At 36.8% G+C, this 14871-nt stretch overlaps 1 protein-coding gene across 3 annotated transcripts in view; it reads left to right on the top strand.

Moving 5' to 3' along the window:
• The window catches only part of LOC145998618 (uncharacterized), a 30129-nt gene that overhangs the window by 3494 nt on the left and 11764 nt on the right, over positions 1–14871 (top strand). For 2 of the 3 annotated variants that reach the window (XM_083135074.1, XM_083135073.1), the window contains exons 2-3: positions 1311–1448; positions 2004–2494. In XM_083135074.1, the coding sequence (XP_082991200.1) occupies positions 1311–1448; positions 2004–2494 (629 nt within the window). Of the gene's footprint in view, positions 1–1310; positions 1449–2003; positions 2495–9161; positions 10088–14871 lie in introns of those variants that run through there. The other variant, XM_083135072.1, reaches the window with a different exon arrangement.

Genomic DNA, 14871 nt, shown 5'->3' with positions numbered 1-14871 from the left:
TATGTGTTAACAGACATGAATAGAAATCAAATCATGAAAAAAATGCCTGTGTACCACGATGAAATTGAAATTAAGCAATCAGAACTCAGGCCAAACTTGAACCCACACTCCGTTTACAATTGGGTTGACATTGGATTCAGTTGCTGTATAATAGTGAATGAAGTTCCTTTAGTAGCCACACTCTGGGTAAACCCAAAATGTTTCAAGATGTGAAAACCACAAATGCACTCAAACCCTTTCATTAGCATTTAACGTAAAGAAGATGTCAATAGTAACCTAATCTAACCTGACAAAATTGTATCTGTTACCTCTGAAAGAAAGGAAAAAAAAATGAGAAGAACCCTGAAAATATATATTTTTCAGTATGTGTCCTAAAAATACACATCTGGATGGGGTGATGTGATCAACACACACCCCTGGCTGCCTTTACCCTCAGAGTTTCCTCCAGGTACCCACTTTATACGATGCTGAGTGGGGACCGAAGCTGCTTGAACAGGTAGAAAAAATTCTGGTTCTCCCCTGCCGGGGATCGAACCCTGGTCTTTCGCATGGTAGTGAAATGCCCTAACGACAGCTACCATGGCTCTTCAAACATGACAAAAAACCAATAACATTTTGTAAACAACATTTGCAAAAACCCTGCATAATACATTCATATTTCCCACATGTAATTCATATCTCACAAGAGTTCAGCTTGAGAAAATTACGTGATAAACATAAAGGTAAAGTGTTACCCTGTGCTTAGCACCACGCCATGAAGGCGTATAGGGGGTGTGGGTGTAACGCCCCACACTTTCTTGATCCGGTCGTGAGTGGGGGTGATGTGATCAGCATCACGCCCCTGACCGCCTTTACCCCCCCAGGGTTTCCCCCAGGTACCCATGTTATTCGACGCTGGGTGGGCGCCGGGGCCGCTTCCATTGTTAGAAAAGTTCCCAGATTTGAACCGGCCGGGGATCGAACCCGGGACCTTTAGCATGGTAGTCAGACGCGTTACCGACTGAGCCACCGCGGCCACGTGATAAACATTGCTACATAAAACCACTTAATATCTCACTGTAACACATCACTATGAAGGAAAGAAAAAGGAACAGAAAATGCTAATATCGAACACAATATACACACAAGACTTTGCACTCCCTCATGGGAGGGAGGCTGGATGCAGATAGTCGCCAAGATGTGTGTTATATCTACGAATTGACACATTGTATATCATTGTGCTGTAATTTGTGGTTAATAAGTCTTTATGTTATCATATTCTTGTGAAGCTCATTATTTTCAGTGTTATATTAATTTATTTTATTCTACAGGCCTCCGAAAGTGATCGCCTACCAAAATACGTGTGCCATTCTTGCTTGGATAAGCTAGACAGTTTTCAAGACTTCAGAGACCAGTGTCATGAAGCTGAGAACATTTTGCATTCTTACCTTACATCTTCAGAAGAAAAGGTAATCAGTTTTTATCATTCTTTCCTTTTATTACAATATATTCCCTTCTCTTCTCATCAATGAGATAATTGTGTGGAAAAAGATTACTTTTATTAGCTCATATTTGGGTATCATACAGGTGGAAACCGGTTTGATAACTTGCACCTTGTTCTCTGTGGTTCTTCATACCAAATAACACTTCAATTAAATCTATAATTCTATTGCTGGTGGGCCCATGATATCACCCTTGGTGCATGAAGCTTTACCTAATAGAAGTGCTGTATTGATTGCCAAATGCAAAGTAAATATTAAAACCACTTTGACATCTCCTACATGCTACATTTAATATATTTACTGTAATAAAGGTTTACAGATTTCAGAGTGCTGATTTTTGTCACAATATTATGAGGAAAATTAATTTATTTTAATGTGAGAGATTAATTATTGTGAATATCAAGCAGGCTAACAAATAAATAATGTACAAAATGTGCCATGGAAAAGTATTAATTACTAGCCTATAAATTGTAATGGTTAAGAGCTGCATGAAATAATATTAATTTCTTTACCAAATTCCAGAGTTCTTCACCATGGTCAACTGTCAGCAAGCACACTAGTGTAGAAATCGAACCACCAAGGCTGGACTTTGTAAATGTTCCTGTGAAGGTAGAGGCAGAAGAGAGAATTATTCCAAAGAGTGAAAACTTGAGATCATGTGACTTTTCTGGTGCCGTGAACAGTTTCGATGCCTTCGGAGGTTCTCAGACGACCTCTGGAGCCAGCAATAACCTTCAAAGTGTTGTTGGTGCTTTTGTGTCCCCTGATGAAGTGTGCCAAAGTATTAGTACTGTTCAAGGGTCCCAGGATGTTCCATCTCAAAGTGTGTCCTTTTCTGAATCACCTGAGGAACGGTTCTATACATACAATAGCGATATTGCTGGCCAGTCTCAAAGTGTACCTGACTCTTATAGTGATGATGATATTCAAATTCTGGACGATGATGACTCGATGGGTGGTGAGCAGAAAAGTGTACCTGAAGCAGCTGCTGGGCGTGGATCATCAAATATTCAGTAAGTAATGCAAATGTGAGGTACTGGGAAATGAGGCTGATGAATTCTTATGCTGAAATAAATAAAGAAAAAGGGGCTGTTAACCCACCGTACTACCTCGAGAATTATGTCAATTTTTTTTTAATTGACAGATTTTACGATGTTTTATGTAACATAAAAGCGGGAAAACACAAATAACAGGAGATATATGATTCCAAAGTATGCCCTACATAAGTAAAAACGTGCCATCTTGGTGCCATCAACCTGCTGGCACCAATATTCCAAATTTCACTTCTGTTTTGGTTCCATAAGTTTTCAGTCCTTTGCATTTGATTTACTTTAGTTTGTAGTACATTTATGAAACATCTATGAAACGTCCTGTCTGTTGCTGTTGTAGAATGTCGTGTTGGATGCTATATTCGCTTGTGTGAAGCCTTCGGACTTCACGACGACATAAAAACAACTGAAAACATTCTTAAACAACATAATCTTCCTATACCATGCAAAAGATTGCACTTTCTCGAGGGGATACAGAGGGTCAATGGTACCAGGAAAATAAGGCATGTCAACTAAAATGCAGAGTAACTTGTGTAAAAATATATTGTTGACGTGACCAGAGTGGTTTAAAATAGAAAGTCCTGTTTTTCTATAAGTAAGTTATTAGTTTCATTGTCATTAACAGCATCTTTCCTGTGGCTTTCTCGGTACATCTGTGATCTGAAAAGACTTGCTTTCTTTCTGATAGCTATATTTGTTTCATTTTCCAATTGGTGCACTGTGAATTCAATGGATGTATATACAGAGTGTCCAAAAAGTCACGCAACCTGGTGTTTATGACCGTATAACGGAATAGCGAAACTGAATGAGAAGAAATGCTTTCTGCCAAGAGAATGCCCTGTATATTGGGAAAATTTAGAGAGACAAACATATGTAAGATCATGCATGTTTTAATAACAAATAAGCAAAGTGTTGCTGCCAAAGGCGGGATTTTTTTTTTTGCAAATCGTGTGTATTGATGCACAGAACTCACTGAGGTAAATTATTGCAACATTTCACAATACCAACAAACAATTTGGATGGCCATCTATTGAATTTGACAGAATAAGAACTTTGACGAAGTTTCAAACACGTTGCACAAGGGAATAAATGGGCTGTTCCAAAAATCAATGTTTTCACAATATTACGAGGGACACTGGCAACACTGTTACTGTCACTAACAGACGTGTTTCACTTTTAACGACAAAGGAGAAAGTTGGTTATTCTCGAACATATGCATTAAATTACATACACCTTGCAACCCTGAAATGTGGGTACAGAAGAACATGTATCAATTGTTATGTTTTCTGTGCTTTAGGTGGTTGCCGTTTGCCGCAAACGGCATTCCAAATTGTGTCTACGTCGTGTGTGTGTTTTCAAAATGCCATATTCTACACAGGAAAGAGTGTTTATTGTTGAAGAATATATCCGAACATCATCATATTCTGGCGTAAGAGAAGCATTTAGTGCCAAGTTTCTGACTACTACCTCTCCAGATAAGTTGTCAATTGTGCAAAGGTTTCGCGAAACTGGGTCAGTACATGACAGGTAACGTTCAGGGTGCCCTTCTATGTTAGGAGCTGATGTGCTGCAACGTGTTGAACGAAGAATGGTGATGTCGCCACAAAAGTCTGGTCAGAAGCTCACCTCAGAATTGGACTTCCGCAAGTCAACTGCTCACAAGGCTGTACGGAAATTGAAATTTTACCTGTATAGAGTTCGTGTTGTTCATGAATTGAAAGCGGTGGATGTCGCGGCACGGTTGCATCACTGTCATTGGTTTCAATCAGTCTTTCGACAAAATGGTGTCAATGTACTGAATAAAGTTTTTTTTAGCGACGAAGCCTGGTTTCAATTGGATGGGTATGTCAACAGCCAAAATTCCAGGCATTGGGCGACAGAAAACCCACATCAATTTCATGAACTACACTTGCACTCTCCGAAAATCTGTGTATGGTGTGGAATATCGCATCGTCCTATTGTGGGACCGTTATTCTTTGAGACAAGAGTGGATACCGCTGTGTACGGGGATCTCATAATGCAATTCGTTGCTCTCCTGGAAGAAGACGAACGTGATGCTTGGCTACAACAAGATGGAGCAACTTGCCATACATCTAATGAATCTCTTCGTATGCTGAGATAATTTTTTGGTGATCGTCTAATATCCAAGGATTTATGGCCCAGTCGCTTGCCCGATTTAACATCTGCGGTTTTTTTTCCGTGGGGTTACTTAAAGAGGAAAGTATACCAAACAAGACCCAGAACATTGAGGAGCTGAAATGAAACATTACACAGGAAATTGATAATATCAGTGCTGCAACCCTCAGGAACATGATCAAGCGAACCAACTTATGTATCCAAGAAAATGGTGGACGCTTCGAACATTTGCTTTAATTTGTAGGGATACCCACATTTCAGGGTTGCAAGGTGTATGTAATTTATTGCATATGTTCGAGAATAACCAACTTTCACCTTTGTCGTTAAAAGTGCCTTAGTGTGATAGCCTGAGGTGAAACAAGTTGTTAGTGACACGTGACAGCAACAGTGTTGCCAGCGTCCCTCGTAATATTGTGAAAATATCAATTTTTGGAACAGCCCATTTATTCCCTTGTGCAATGTTTTTGAAACTTCGTCAAAGTTCTTTTTCTGTCAAATTCAATAGATGGCCATCCAAATTGTTTGTTGGTATTGTGAAATGTTTAGGGTTACCAGATCGCTGTAAGGGAAATGTAGGACATGCTGACCCAAAATGTAGGACATTAAGTCAAAATGTAGGACACAAAACATTCCCAATAAATAATACATATTTCTATAGAACACGTTATAAAGTAGGTGAGAATTGACACTTTTCAGTTTCAAAAAAATGATTTCCTAATGAATTTTTAAAAATAAAATTTCAAAACTTGTAATCATACTAATCTATGAACCTCTTACTACATGATTTAAGTGGTCCTTCTCAGAGGAGACAATTCTTATTAAAATTTCAAGTTTAGTCAAACTATATTTATTATTTATGTTAGGGTGGACAGTCAAACTCTTTGAAATTATAGGGACCAGTACCAAATATTTTACAGACATTATGAAAAAATAATTTCTCTCGTGAGTCTGTTGTGCTGATTGTAATGAAAGTACTCTCTCAACATTTGAATTATGACCTGTAATGGCAAACAAATATTCAGCATTTACCGTAATTTAAAATGGTTCCAGAAGTTTCATCTTGGGTAGTTTTTAGTTCAATAACAGCGTGTCTACAAAAATAACAAATCCAGAAATCTTTACTTTTTCTGGACTTTTCTAGACCTTTTTCCAGTTTTTCTTAACGTTTATTTATTCGACCCCTACTTAGATAAAGTTGGAAATTAGTAATTAAGAAAATAAATATTTATTTAATGAAAACCCCTACCAAAGGGCCAGTTAAGATGAAAACTGAAGCTGAATTTAAGAAGAGAATTAGATCTGCTTTCTCGTATTAATGCATCCTGAACTGTGTTTGGCAGACAAACGAGGCTTTGGCGTCTGGACTCTCAGCCAGTATAATCTTATGTGGGGCTTGTGTCGGTTGTCCCTATATATATGTGACTGTCCCTTCATCCATCTTACCTTGCCGCCATTCATTATCATTTTCGCGATTAGCCAGAGGGTACAGAGAAATGTGAAGTAAAATATACTAAATCAACCAATCAGTCATTATGATAGTAAAAATTCTTGACCACAAGAATACTTTATTGCCTTTTAATTGACTTCTTTTTGATTTCTTTACTTTTTCTTGACTTCCACGACTTTCTTGACTAGCAGACACCCTGAATAACTTCGCTCTATATACCCTGCTTTACAATCAAATTATATTGAATATTGAATAACAACACCTTGTTCCATCAGTAGCCTATAAACCCTAAGGCAAAAAATTCTACTCGGGCATTGAACAGCGACGTTATCAGAATGTGGTCCCAAAACTTTGTTCATTAATTACTTCCGTTTTCCCGTTTGGTTAATAGCAGGACAAACTTTTTCTTTTTGGCCAATGACTGAATCGAAATATATTTTACTATTGAGTTTGGAAGCACAGTCCACATAGACTTGTAACTTGCATGATTTTTTCTGTTACATATTTTCCTAATTAATATTATGTGATGCTCAAAATATAGGACATTTATAATATTTTTCAAATTCCTCCCGGACGCCGGACATAAGGCTAAAATGTAGGACATGTCCGGGAAAATCCGGACGTCTGGTAACCCTAGAAATGTTGCAATAATTTTCCTCAGTGAGTTCGGTGCATCAATACCACTATTTGCAAAAAAAATTTCCTGCCTTTGGCAGCAACACTTTGCTTATTTGTTATTAAAACATGCATGTTCTTACATATGTTTGTCTCTCTATATTTTCCCAATTTACAGGGCATTCTCTTGGCAGAAAGCGTTTCTTCTCATTCCGTTTCGTTATTCCATTATATGGTCGTAAACACTGTGTTGCATGACTTTTCGGACACACTATATATTAATTATAACAGTGGGCTAAAAAAAATGTTTGTTGTAGGCCTTGTTATGTATTTTTATTTATTATTATTATATATTGAAGTATGCATTGGAAGTTTCGTGGTGTCAGGTTAATATGGATGTTTTATGTAACATACAATTTTTTACAAGGTGCAGAAATCACAATTAACTGAGATGGCTTTCAGAAGTAAAAAAACCTCCTATTCCAGACTACTTTCATCATAATTTATTTGTAAATACCAGTCACATGCCATTAGGTAGAACAAACCAAAACTCATGAAGGTGAAATTGATTTGATTCGATTTTAATTATTTAGTGGCGCTTTTCTGCCACTTTTGGCCAATTGCGATGATGAAGATGAGTGATGATATGATGAAATTGATGAAGGCACACTTACAAAGAACAAAGCTTCTTCAAAACTCAACAGATGGCCTGATAAGTCCTGTTCACATTTTTTTTTTTTTTAATATAAATTTATACCATTATCAATTCTACTGTAAGTGGCTACACAGACAACCTGCATATATTTGACCATTTGTGACCGAATAAATGTATAAAGAAAAATATAGTTCAGAGCGAATAGGTAGCAGAAATTGAGTAGTGTGTAGTTTGATAAGAAGCAGGAACAAAGACGGAGAAAAATAATTACAGCAGCATTATGGAGGTAAGTGTTACGGGTTTTCTCAAATTTTTCATATGTATTTTTTTTATATATAGAAATGAATGTAAACAAATAAGTTTCTTCTGGAGATACAAACGTAGTTTTGTAACAAATTATTAATTAAAGAAAATTATATGTCGAACTTTTGCACCAGGAATATCAAATTACATGCAAATCCCCCCACCCTTCTACTTGTTTTAGTGTGTCCACCTGTTCATAATAAGTATTGTAAAATATTAAAGTAATAATTAACTGATGTATGAGTGTGTTTCAAAAAATGTGCTTGAATTACACAACTGTGAAGCATGCATGGAATTGATTTCACATCCAGAATTCGTACGCGATTCCCACATCAGTGAGAGCAGGTGGTTCATAGTGAGTGTTCGAATGGTGCATCAGATGAAATATTCATAAGGTAAGATGAGACGTGCAATTTATGTGTGCGAAATCTCTCAATTGTTCAGGATGTCAACTTGAAATAAGAGCAATGTAGAGGGAGCAAACCAGTGAGAACTGGTGATAGCACCTTGAACGTGGTCACATTGACTTACGCAGAATGGCAAGAATGGCCGTTCACATCAACCACGTACGGCACAGTGATGCAGTTTGACTGTCTGAAAAATTTCACAGTTAATGGGAATTTCAGCAGGTAGTACTCATGCCGTCTTGCATGTGTATGTGGACTACCGCAGATATTGTTCCGTGGTTCTCTGATCGGGTCACTGACTGAAAGGGAGGGACATGCTTTGTTCATAGTTTTTCTTTAAAAAGATATACAAAAGACAGGAAACTTGCGGAGTATTAATGTTTAACATGCAAGAGCATTTTGCAAACCAGGAATTGCCAAAGTAAAATAAAAAAAAAATCTGAATATTGATTATTATCATTATTGTCAGTTATAATATCTAATCCAGAAATCAAGAATAAGACCTGGTGCATCATGCTGTGTTAAACAAATCACAGACTGGTTGTGGATAGTAAGAGCAAGCTCAAAGGTTCAAAATGATAGAATTACAATTTTTAAAGATTAACTTAACAGATTGGCTTAACTTGACAGCCAAGGAACAGCCATGAACCAGGAGGTAAAGTGTATAGTGTCCATAAAGGATGTGAGGTTAATCCTCTTGGTACCTGGATATATTTTAAAGGCTGTGTTCAGTGAATTCGTAGTGGTGATCACAAACGTGCACAAAAAATACAGCCAGTTTCTTTTTTTTTTGGGGGGGGGGGGGGGTTGGTTGCTGATATTTATTGTTACATCATATATTCCACGGAGAATATGTGGTACTACAAGAGCGACATTATATAAATAGACAAAATTGAGACAGAAAAGAATATACGACAAGTGTTTACAGAAACCAAGTGACTCTGGAATAACAGTGCATTGTGTCTGTATTGTGTATTCTCTTCACGTACAATAGTTGGGTGTAACTTACCTTTTTAATTATTCTCAGAATAATCTTAGTTGATACTGAACAAAGTCTATTTGTTGCAGATCATCCACAGTACGTATTTCAACAAAAGAAATCAGACCGGACCTTATTGGGGAAGGACGAGGATGTGATATTAGAAATGGAAGTAGAAGTAGTTGCATTTGTCCTCTATGTGGAAAAATATACAGTAGACTTCAGAGCTTGAAATACCACCTGAGAATACACAGTGGAGAGAAACCTTTTGGTTGTAAGACATGTGGAAAGAGATTTTATGTGTCTTCCAATCTGTACATCCATGAGCGACGTCATGCAGGAGACAAAAGTGTTGCATGCTCCATGTGTAAAAAGACATTTTATAATGCAACTGAACTTAGGAAACACATGCTACGTCACTAATTCCTAATTGTATGTTGTTCTGTGTATAAAACAATGGAGATTAAACATTCCTAGAAAAGACAATCATAGAAAGTCTGAAGAAGTTTATTTTATTAACATTTCCCATGTAAAGCTGTGTGTCAGACTCGGAATTCCTAGTCTTATTAGCTGATTTTTACAAGATCCAATGTACACAGCATAGGAACTCAACGTGCTTCCTGTGTGAAACAATGGGAATAAGACGGGTTATCAGATTAATAGCTCTCATAAATTTTATACACAGAGAGAGAGTATCTATATTGAAAGTGAATATTTACTAGTCAAGCATCCTGCTGGATGATGGAGGCAATGCTATTAATAAAAATCTGTAGTGTGTCCGGCTTAAAAAGTATAATAAAAGAAAAATTAATAACTTGTTAGTTTATGAAGATATTTATGTACAGTTTTTCTGTACCTATAGAGTAGCTCAAAAAGCGTTTGTAACATACCTAATACACCTTGATATGAGCCATTAATAGCACGACAGATGTCCAACCTACACTCGCTGCAAAATGACTTTGGACCTCATAACAAAAGCACAAAAAATTACATTTTTATCACAGGCCGGAGGCTAAGTCCCGAATCATTGACATGTTGATAAAAGCAAGAGACTTGGTAGGATTAATTGTTGTATCATTAAAGTTATTTCCAGTCGAGTAGCCAATCAATATCTGCACTCCGTCTTTAAAATAATCCGGCATATTTGATATATCTTGGGAACAGTGTCTCCTATCAATGTCTGGTTTTCTCAGAAATGTTCCTTGGCTACTCAACTGAAAATATCTCTAATGGTAGAACAATTAATCCTACCAAGTCTCTTGCTTTTATCAACAAGTCGGGACTTAGCCTCCGGCCTGTGATAAAGATGTAATTTTTTGGGCTTTTGTTATGAGGTCCAAAGTCATTTTGCAGCGGGTGTATATTCAAGCTCTGGCCACGTGTTGTACAGCATTTGTGGCATCACATTCTGGATTGCAGCGCAAATGTGACGTAGATCAGGAAGGTCAAGTACTCGTGTTTGGTACACTCAAGACTTTACAAAACCCCACAGAAAAAATCAAGTGGACAAATGTCCTGGTATCTAGGGGGGTTAAGTGATAGAGGCAACTCTCCTAATCCACTCGATCGTAATGGCACGGTGCTCCGTCTTGCTGAAAGATTACAGCAGGTGGAAGCTGAGGTACAGCATACAAATGCAACATTTTCAGGTATGTTCTTGCATTGAAACTTCAATTTGCAAATAATGGGCCTATGACCCTATTCTCCATCAATGCACACCACACATTCACCGTGAGGGAATTACAACGGTACTCACTCACTTCGTGGGAAGGTTCTGTTTTCCATGTTTGGCAATTTTGCTGTGCACCTTCCTGGAAATGTTGTCTCGTCCGAGAAGCAGACTCCATCAACGAATGCCTTATTTTCATCAATATTGTTTCCACGAAGTCTTTTCGCAGTGGCTGATGGATCTTCAGTTTTTATTCCTTGGCAAAGTTGCAGTGTGTACGCTCTTAGGCATAATATTTTATGCACAACATCGTGCTTGCTCATCTGATTGACTTTCTGGATTTCCAATGGAAGGCCGAATGAATTTTCTCAACAGCATCTGAAACTTTGAGTTTGTGTTGTTTACCCAACATACAAAGCAAACTTCCTGTTTTCCAAAGGTGTTGTCCCATTTCACAATCGATATGTGAACAGTTGGTCACTGTTGATACTCCTGTCGGAAACAACGTTGTACAGGCTTAAGACTTCAGCTCAATGAGAAAGCACACACCACAACTTCTGCTGCGGAGTCCACAAAGCTACTGATGCTATGACTGCTTACTCCTGATAATTGTTCAGTTCTCGCATGTGCAACGTAACGACTGCTGACGTTTTGCAAGCATGGTAAAATAAAAATGAGATTATTTTCAAACTTCGTACGGCTTATTGTGCTATTGGTTAAATATTACATGTTATCAATTTTTCTTTCATTATACTTTTAACTCGGACACACTGTATTATTGTACTAAACTCAATGTATATAGCACATGCAACATTCTATAGAATTTTTAAAAGTATATATTTAAAGATAGACCTAAAAACCATTAAAACCATAGAATGAAAATAAGGAGGAAATAAAATGTATGAAACTTTTAAGGTTATATAATACAAACAGGATATAACTTTCTTATGTGTGTAAATATATTGAGACAATATGTGAAATTACATAAAATTTGTACAATATGCAAATTTCAAATCTGTGGACGTTGTATGAAGGTGTTCCTTCCATCAGCAAATAAAAATATAACCAATTTATCATTTAATTTGTTCATTGAAATTTCACTGAATGAGAGGCTTTAATAAAGAAAATGTCACATACTCTTCAGGATTATTTTTTCTTGTATGTACGCATTGCTTGCATGATAAAATTATTTTCCTGTAGTTTACGGTTATTACAAGCATAAGAAAAACAGTTTTTTCCTTTGTAAACTACAGGAAAATAACTCTTCAGGATTGTACTTGAAATGTAAACATTTATGAAACAGCTTTTTGCATATGCAATTTTTAATGTATAAATATAAATGCACAGAAAAATGTGATAAATAAACAATTTAACTCAAATATTGTAATGATTATTATATATATTTAGCCAATAAGTGATGAATCTTTATATTGCGTATTACCATTGTCTCCAGGGATGATGATGATGGGGAAATTTGTTCCTCGTACAATGTGGTTACTTCAGTGTTGACTTCCATGGTGCAGTAGTCAGCATAATATACCACAAAGTCCAAGGTTTGAAAACTGGTCAGGCATGTGTTGTCCCATTACCTATTTCATCATTCATCCTCATTGTTGAGATTAACCAAAGAGATAAGAAAAACAAAATAACCAGAATAGAAATATGTTACTTCAGTGCTAAGATTAAAAAGTAAAGTCTAATTTAAAAAAAAAATCAAGATGCATCTATTGTGGATATAATATATGTACATGAAGTATGAGTCAAATTGCAAATAGTGGGATGAGAATATTTTCCTTTGGCACCCTCAGAAAATATATAACAAAAGGAACATAGAAGTGGAAATAGCTGGAATATACGCTTTGTCACTGGAAAAACTTCACATGCTCATGAATAGATTCATATGAATCTCTTGTCTATTGCAGATCATTTCTGATATTTAATTCAACAAAGGAGTTACACTTTTTTTTACCAATGGATACTGCAATAGCACATTCAGCAGCACGAAAAAAGCATCGACAGATATAGGTGCTACTTCATTATGCACTGCTGGTTTGAGAGCGATTTTTTGCATCTCGAACGTTTGAATTTTAAAAAAATTCCATCCCACACACCCCTACATACGAGGGTCACTATTTATATTTTGAGCCTAACAATGAAAAAACAGGAATTTGGCATTGAAAACTACTTTATTGTTTTTCGAAGTATTCTCCTTTATGGTCAATACACTTTTGCATTCGTTCGAACCATTTGTCAAAGCAGTTTTTCCAATCTTCTTGAGACACCTCCATAATATGGTTTTTGAACGCATCAACGGCATCTTCCGCCGACGAAAATCGTTGTCCACGCAATTTATTCTTGACATTCGGGAACAAGAAGAAGTCATTGGGTGCCAAATCAGGACTGTATGGTGGATGACCCATCAATTCGATTTTTTGACTGTTCATAAAGTCGGTTGTTAGACGAGATGTGTGACAGCGGGCATTGTCTTGATGAAGAATGATCCGACAGTGTTTGTTTGTTTTCCGTATTTGACCGAAGACCTCTGGCAAACAAATTGTTGTGTACCATTCAGAGTTGACCGTTCTACGTTCCTCTAAAGGCACAGTTGCCACATGACCAGTTTTCCAGAAAAAACAGGCAACCATTTGTTTCGATGTGCTTCGAGCGCGAACAACTTTTGTTGGATTGGGTTCATCTTTAAACACCCATACAGTCGACTGCTGTTTATGTTGTGGCTCATATGCATATACCCATGATTCGTCACCTGTTACAATCTTATATATGTCTTTTGAAGCACCACGATTGTATTTATTGAGCATTTGTTTACACCAATTGACGCGAGCGTCTTTTTGAGTTTTTGTCAAATTGTGTGGGATCCAACGAGAACATACCTTTCTCACAGCTAAATTATCATGTAATATTTTATATATGCTGTTGGAACTAATGCCTATGGTTGCCTCAATCTCACAGTATATCACATGACGATCTTGCAGTATTAGGTTTTGCACAGCATCAATGTTTTCTTGAACAACAACTGATTTTGGACGACCTTCGCGAATCTTGTCGGTGAGCGAGTGGCGGTCAGGATTAAATTCGTTATACCAGCGTTTCACAGTGGCAAAGAATGGGGCTTCATCGCCAAATGTGGAAGTAAGTTGATCGATGCACTCTTGTCTTGATAATCCACGTCGAAAATCGTAAAAAATCATCGCATGAAAATGTTCACGAATTAATTCCATTTTATTGTTGTCGCGCAATCTCCAAGGCAACATAAACAACACAAATGAAGCTAATGACAATACATTTGAAGTACGTTATGGTCAATAATGCCAGATGATTCCGTGCAAACATCAAATTGCGCCTAACTTCAATCAGTGTTGCCAAGGCTCAAAATATAAATAGTGACCCTCATACTACCACCATGTAGGACCTAAAACATTTATATTTATCATGCGGGAAATAATGGAAAATAACTTCCTCAAAACTCTTTTCTTATGTATGAAACTGTCACGAACAATTTAAAATACTCCTTTAAAAGCACAATGAAGGTATAATTTTAGGTAACTTTTATAGAAAGGTGTGCTAAAATAAAAATGTGAATCTTGGGGAGAGGGGGAATGCCAAAAAGTAAGAAAAAACGCCAAGTTTGGGTAAAAATAACACTGGAAAATCAATGTCCTCAAATTATGATCCATTAGATTTACTCTGATGTTCAAATGGAATAATAAACATGACATGTGCAATTGTGTTGAGACATTGAGTAATAAAATAGTTATTACAAAGAAAAGTATGTTTTTAGGTAGTGCTACTATGAGTGTGATTACACAGACAGACTGCAAGCATTAAGTTTTGACATTGTTATTTTCTGAAGATTATATTTTGTCACGTGACTTTGCTGTTGAACTACTATCCTGCATTTTTAAGGATAAGAAGATATCATCCCTGGAATGTATCTCCTGAAGGGGCTATTTTTGTTGCAGGTCTTCTATTGTATGCTTGAATCAAGGTAATGGAAGGGACGAAAGAACATATAACATAAGGCCTGAGAAGGATCATTTCCCTCCACTTTTGCATCAATCTTGTAACGCAACTGCAATAAGTTCAAAGCATTTTGTTGATATTCAAGGTTT

This window comes from Lepisma saccharinum, chromosome 14 (assembly GCF_977018435.1).
Source record: "Lepisma saccharinum chromosome 14, izLepSacc3.1, whole genome shotgun sequence".
Classification (NCBI taxonomy): Eukaryota; Metazoa; Arthropoda; class Insecta; order Zygentoma; family Lepismatidae; genus Lepisma; species Lepisma saccharinum.
This window is presented reverse-complemented; position numbering and strand designations above follow the sequence as displayed.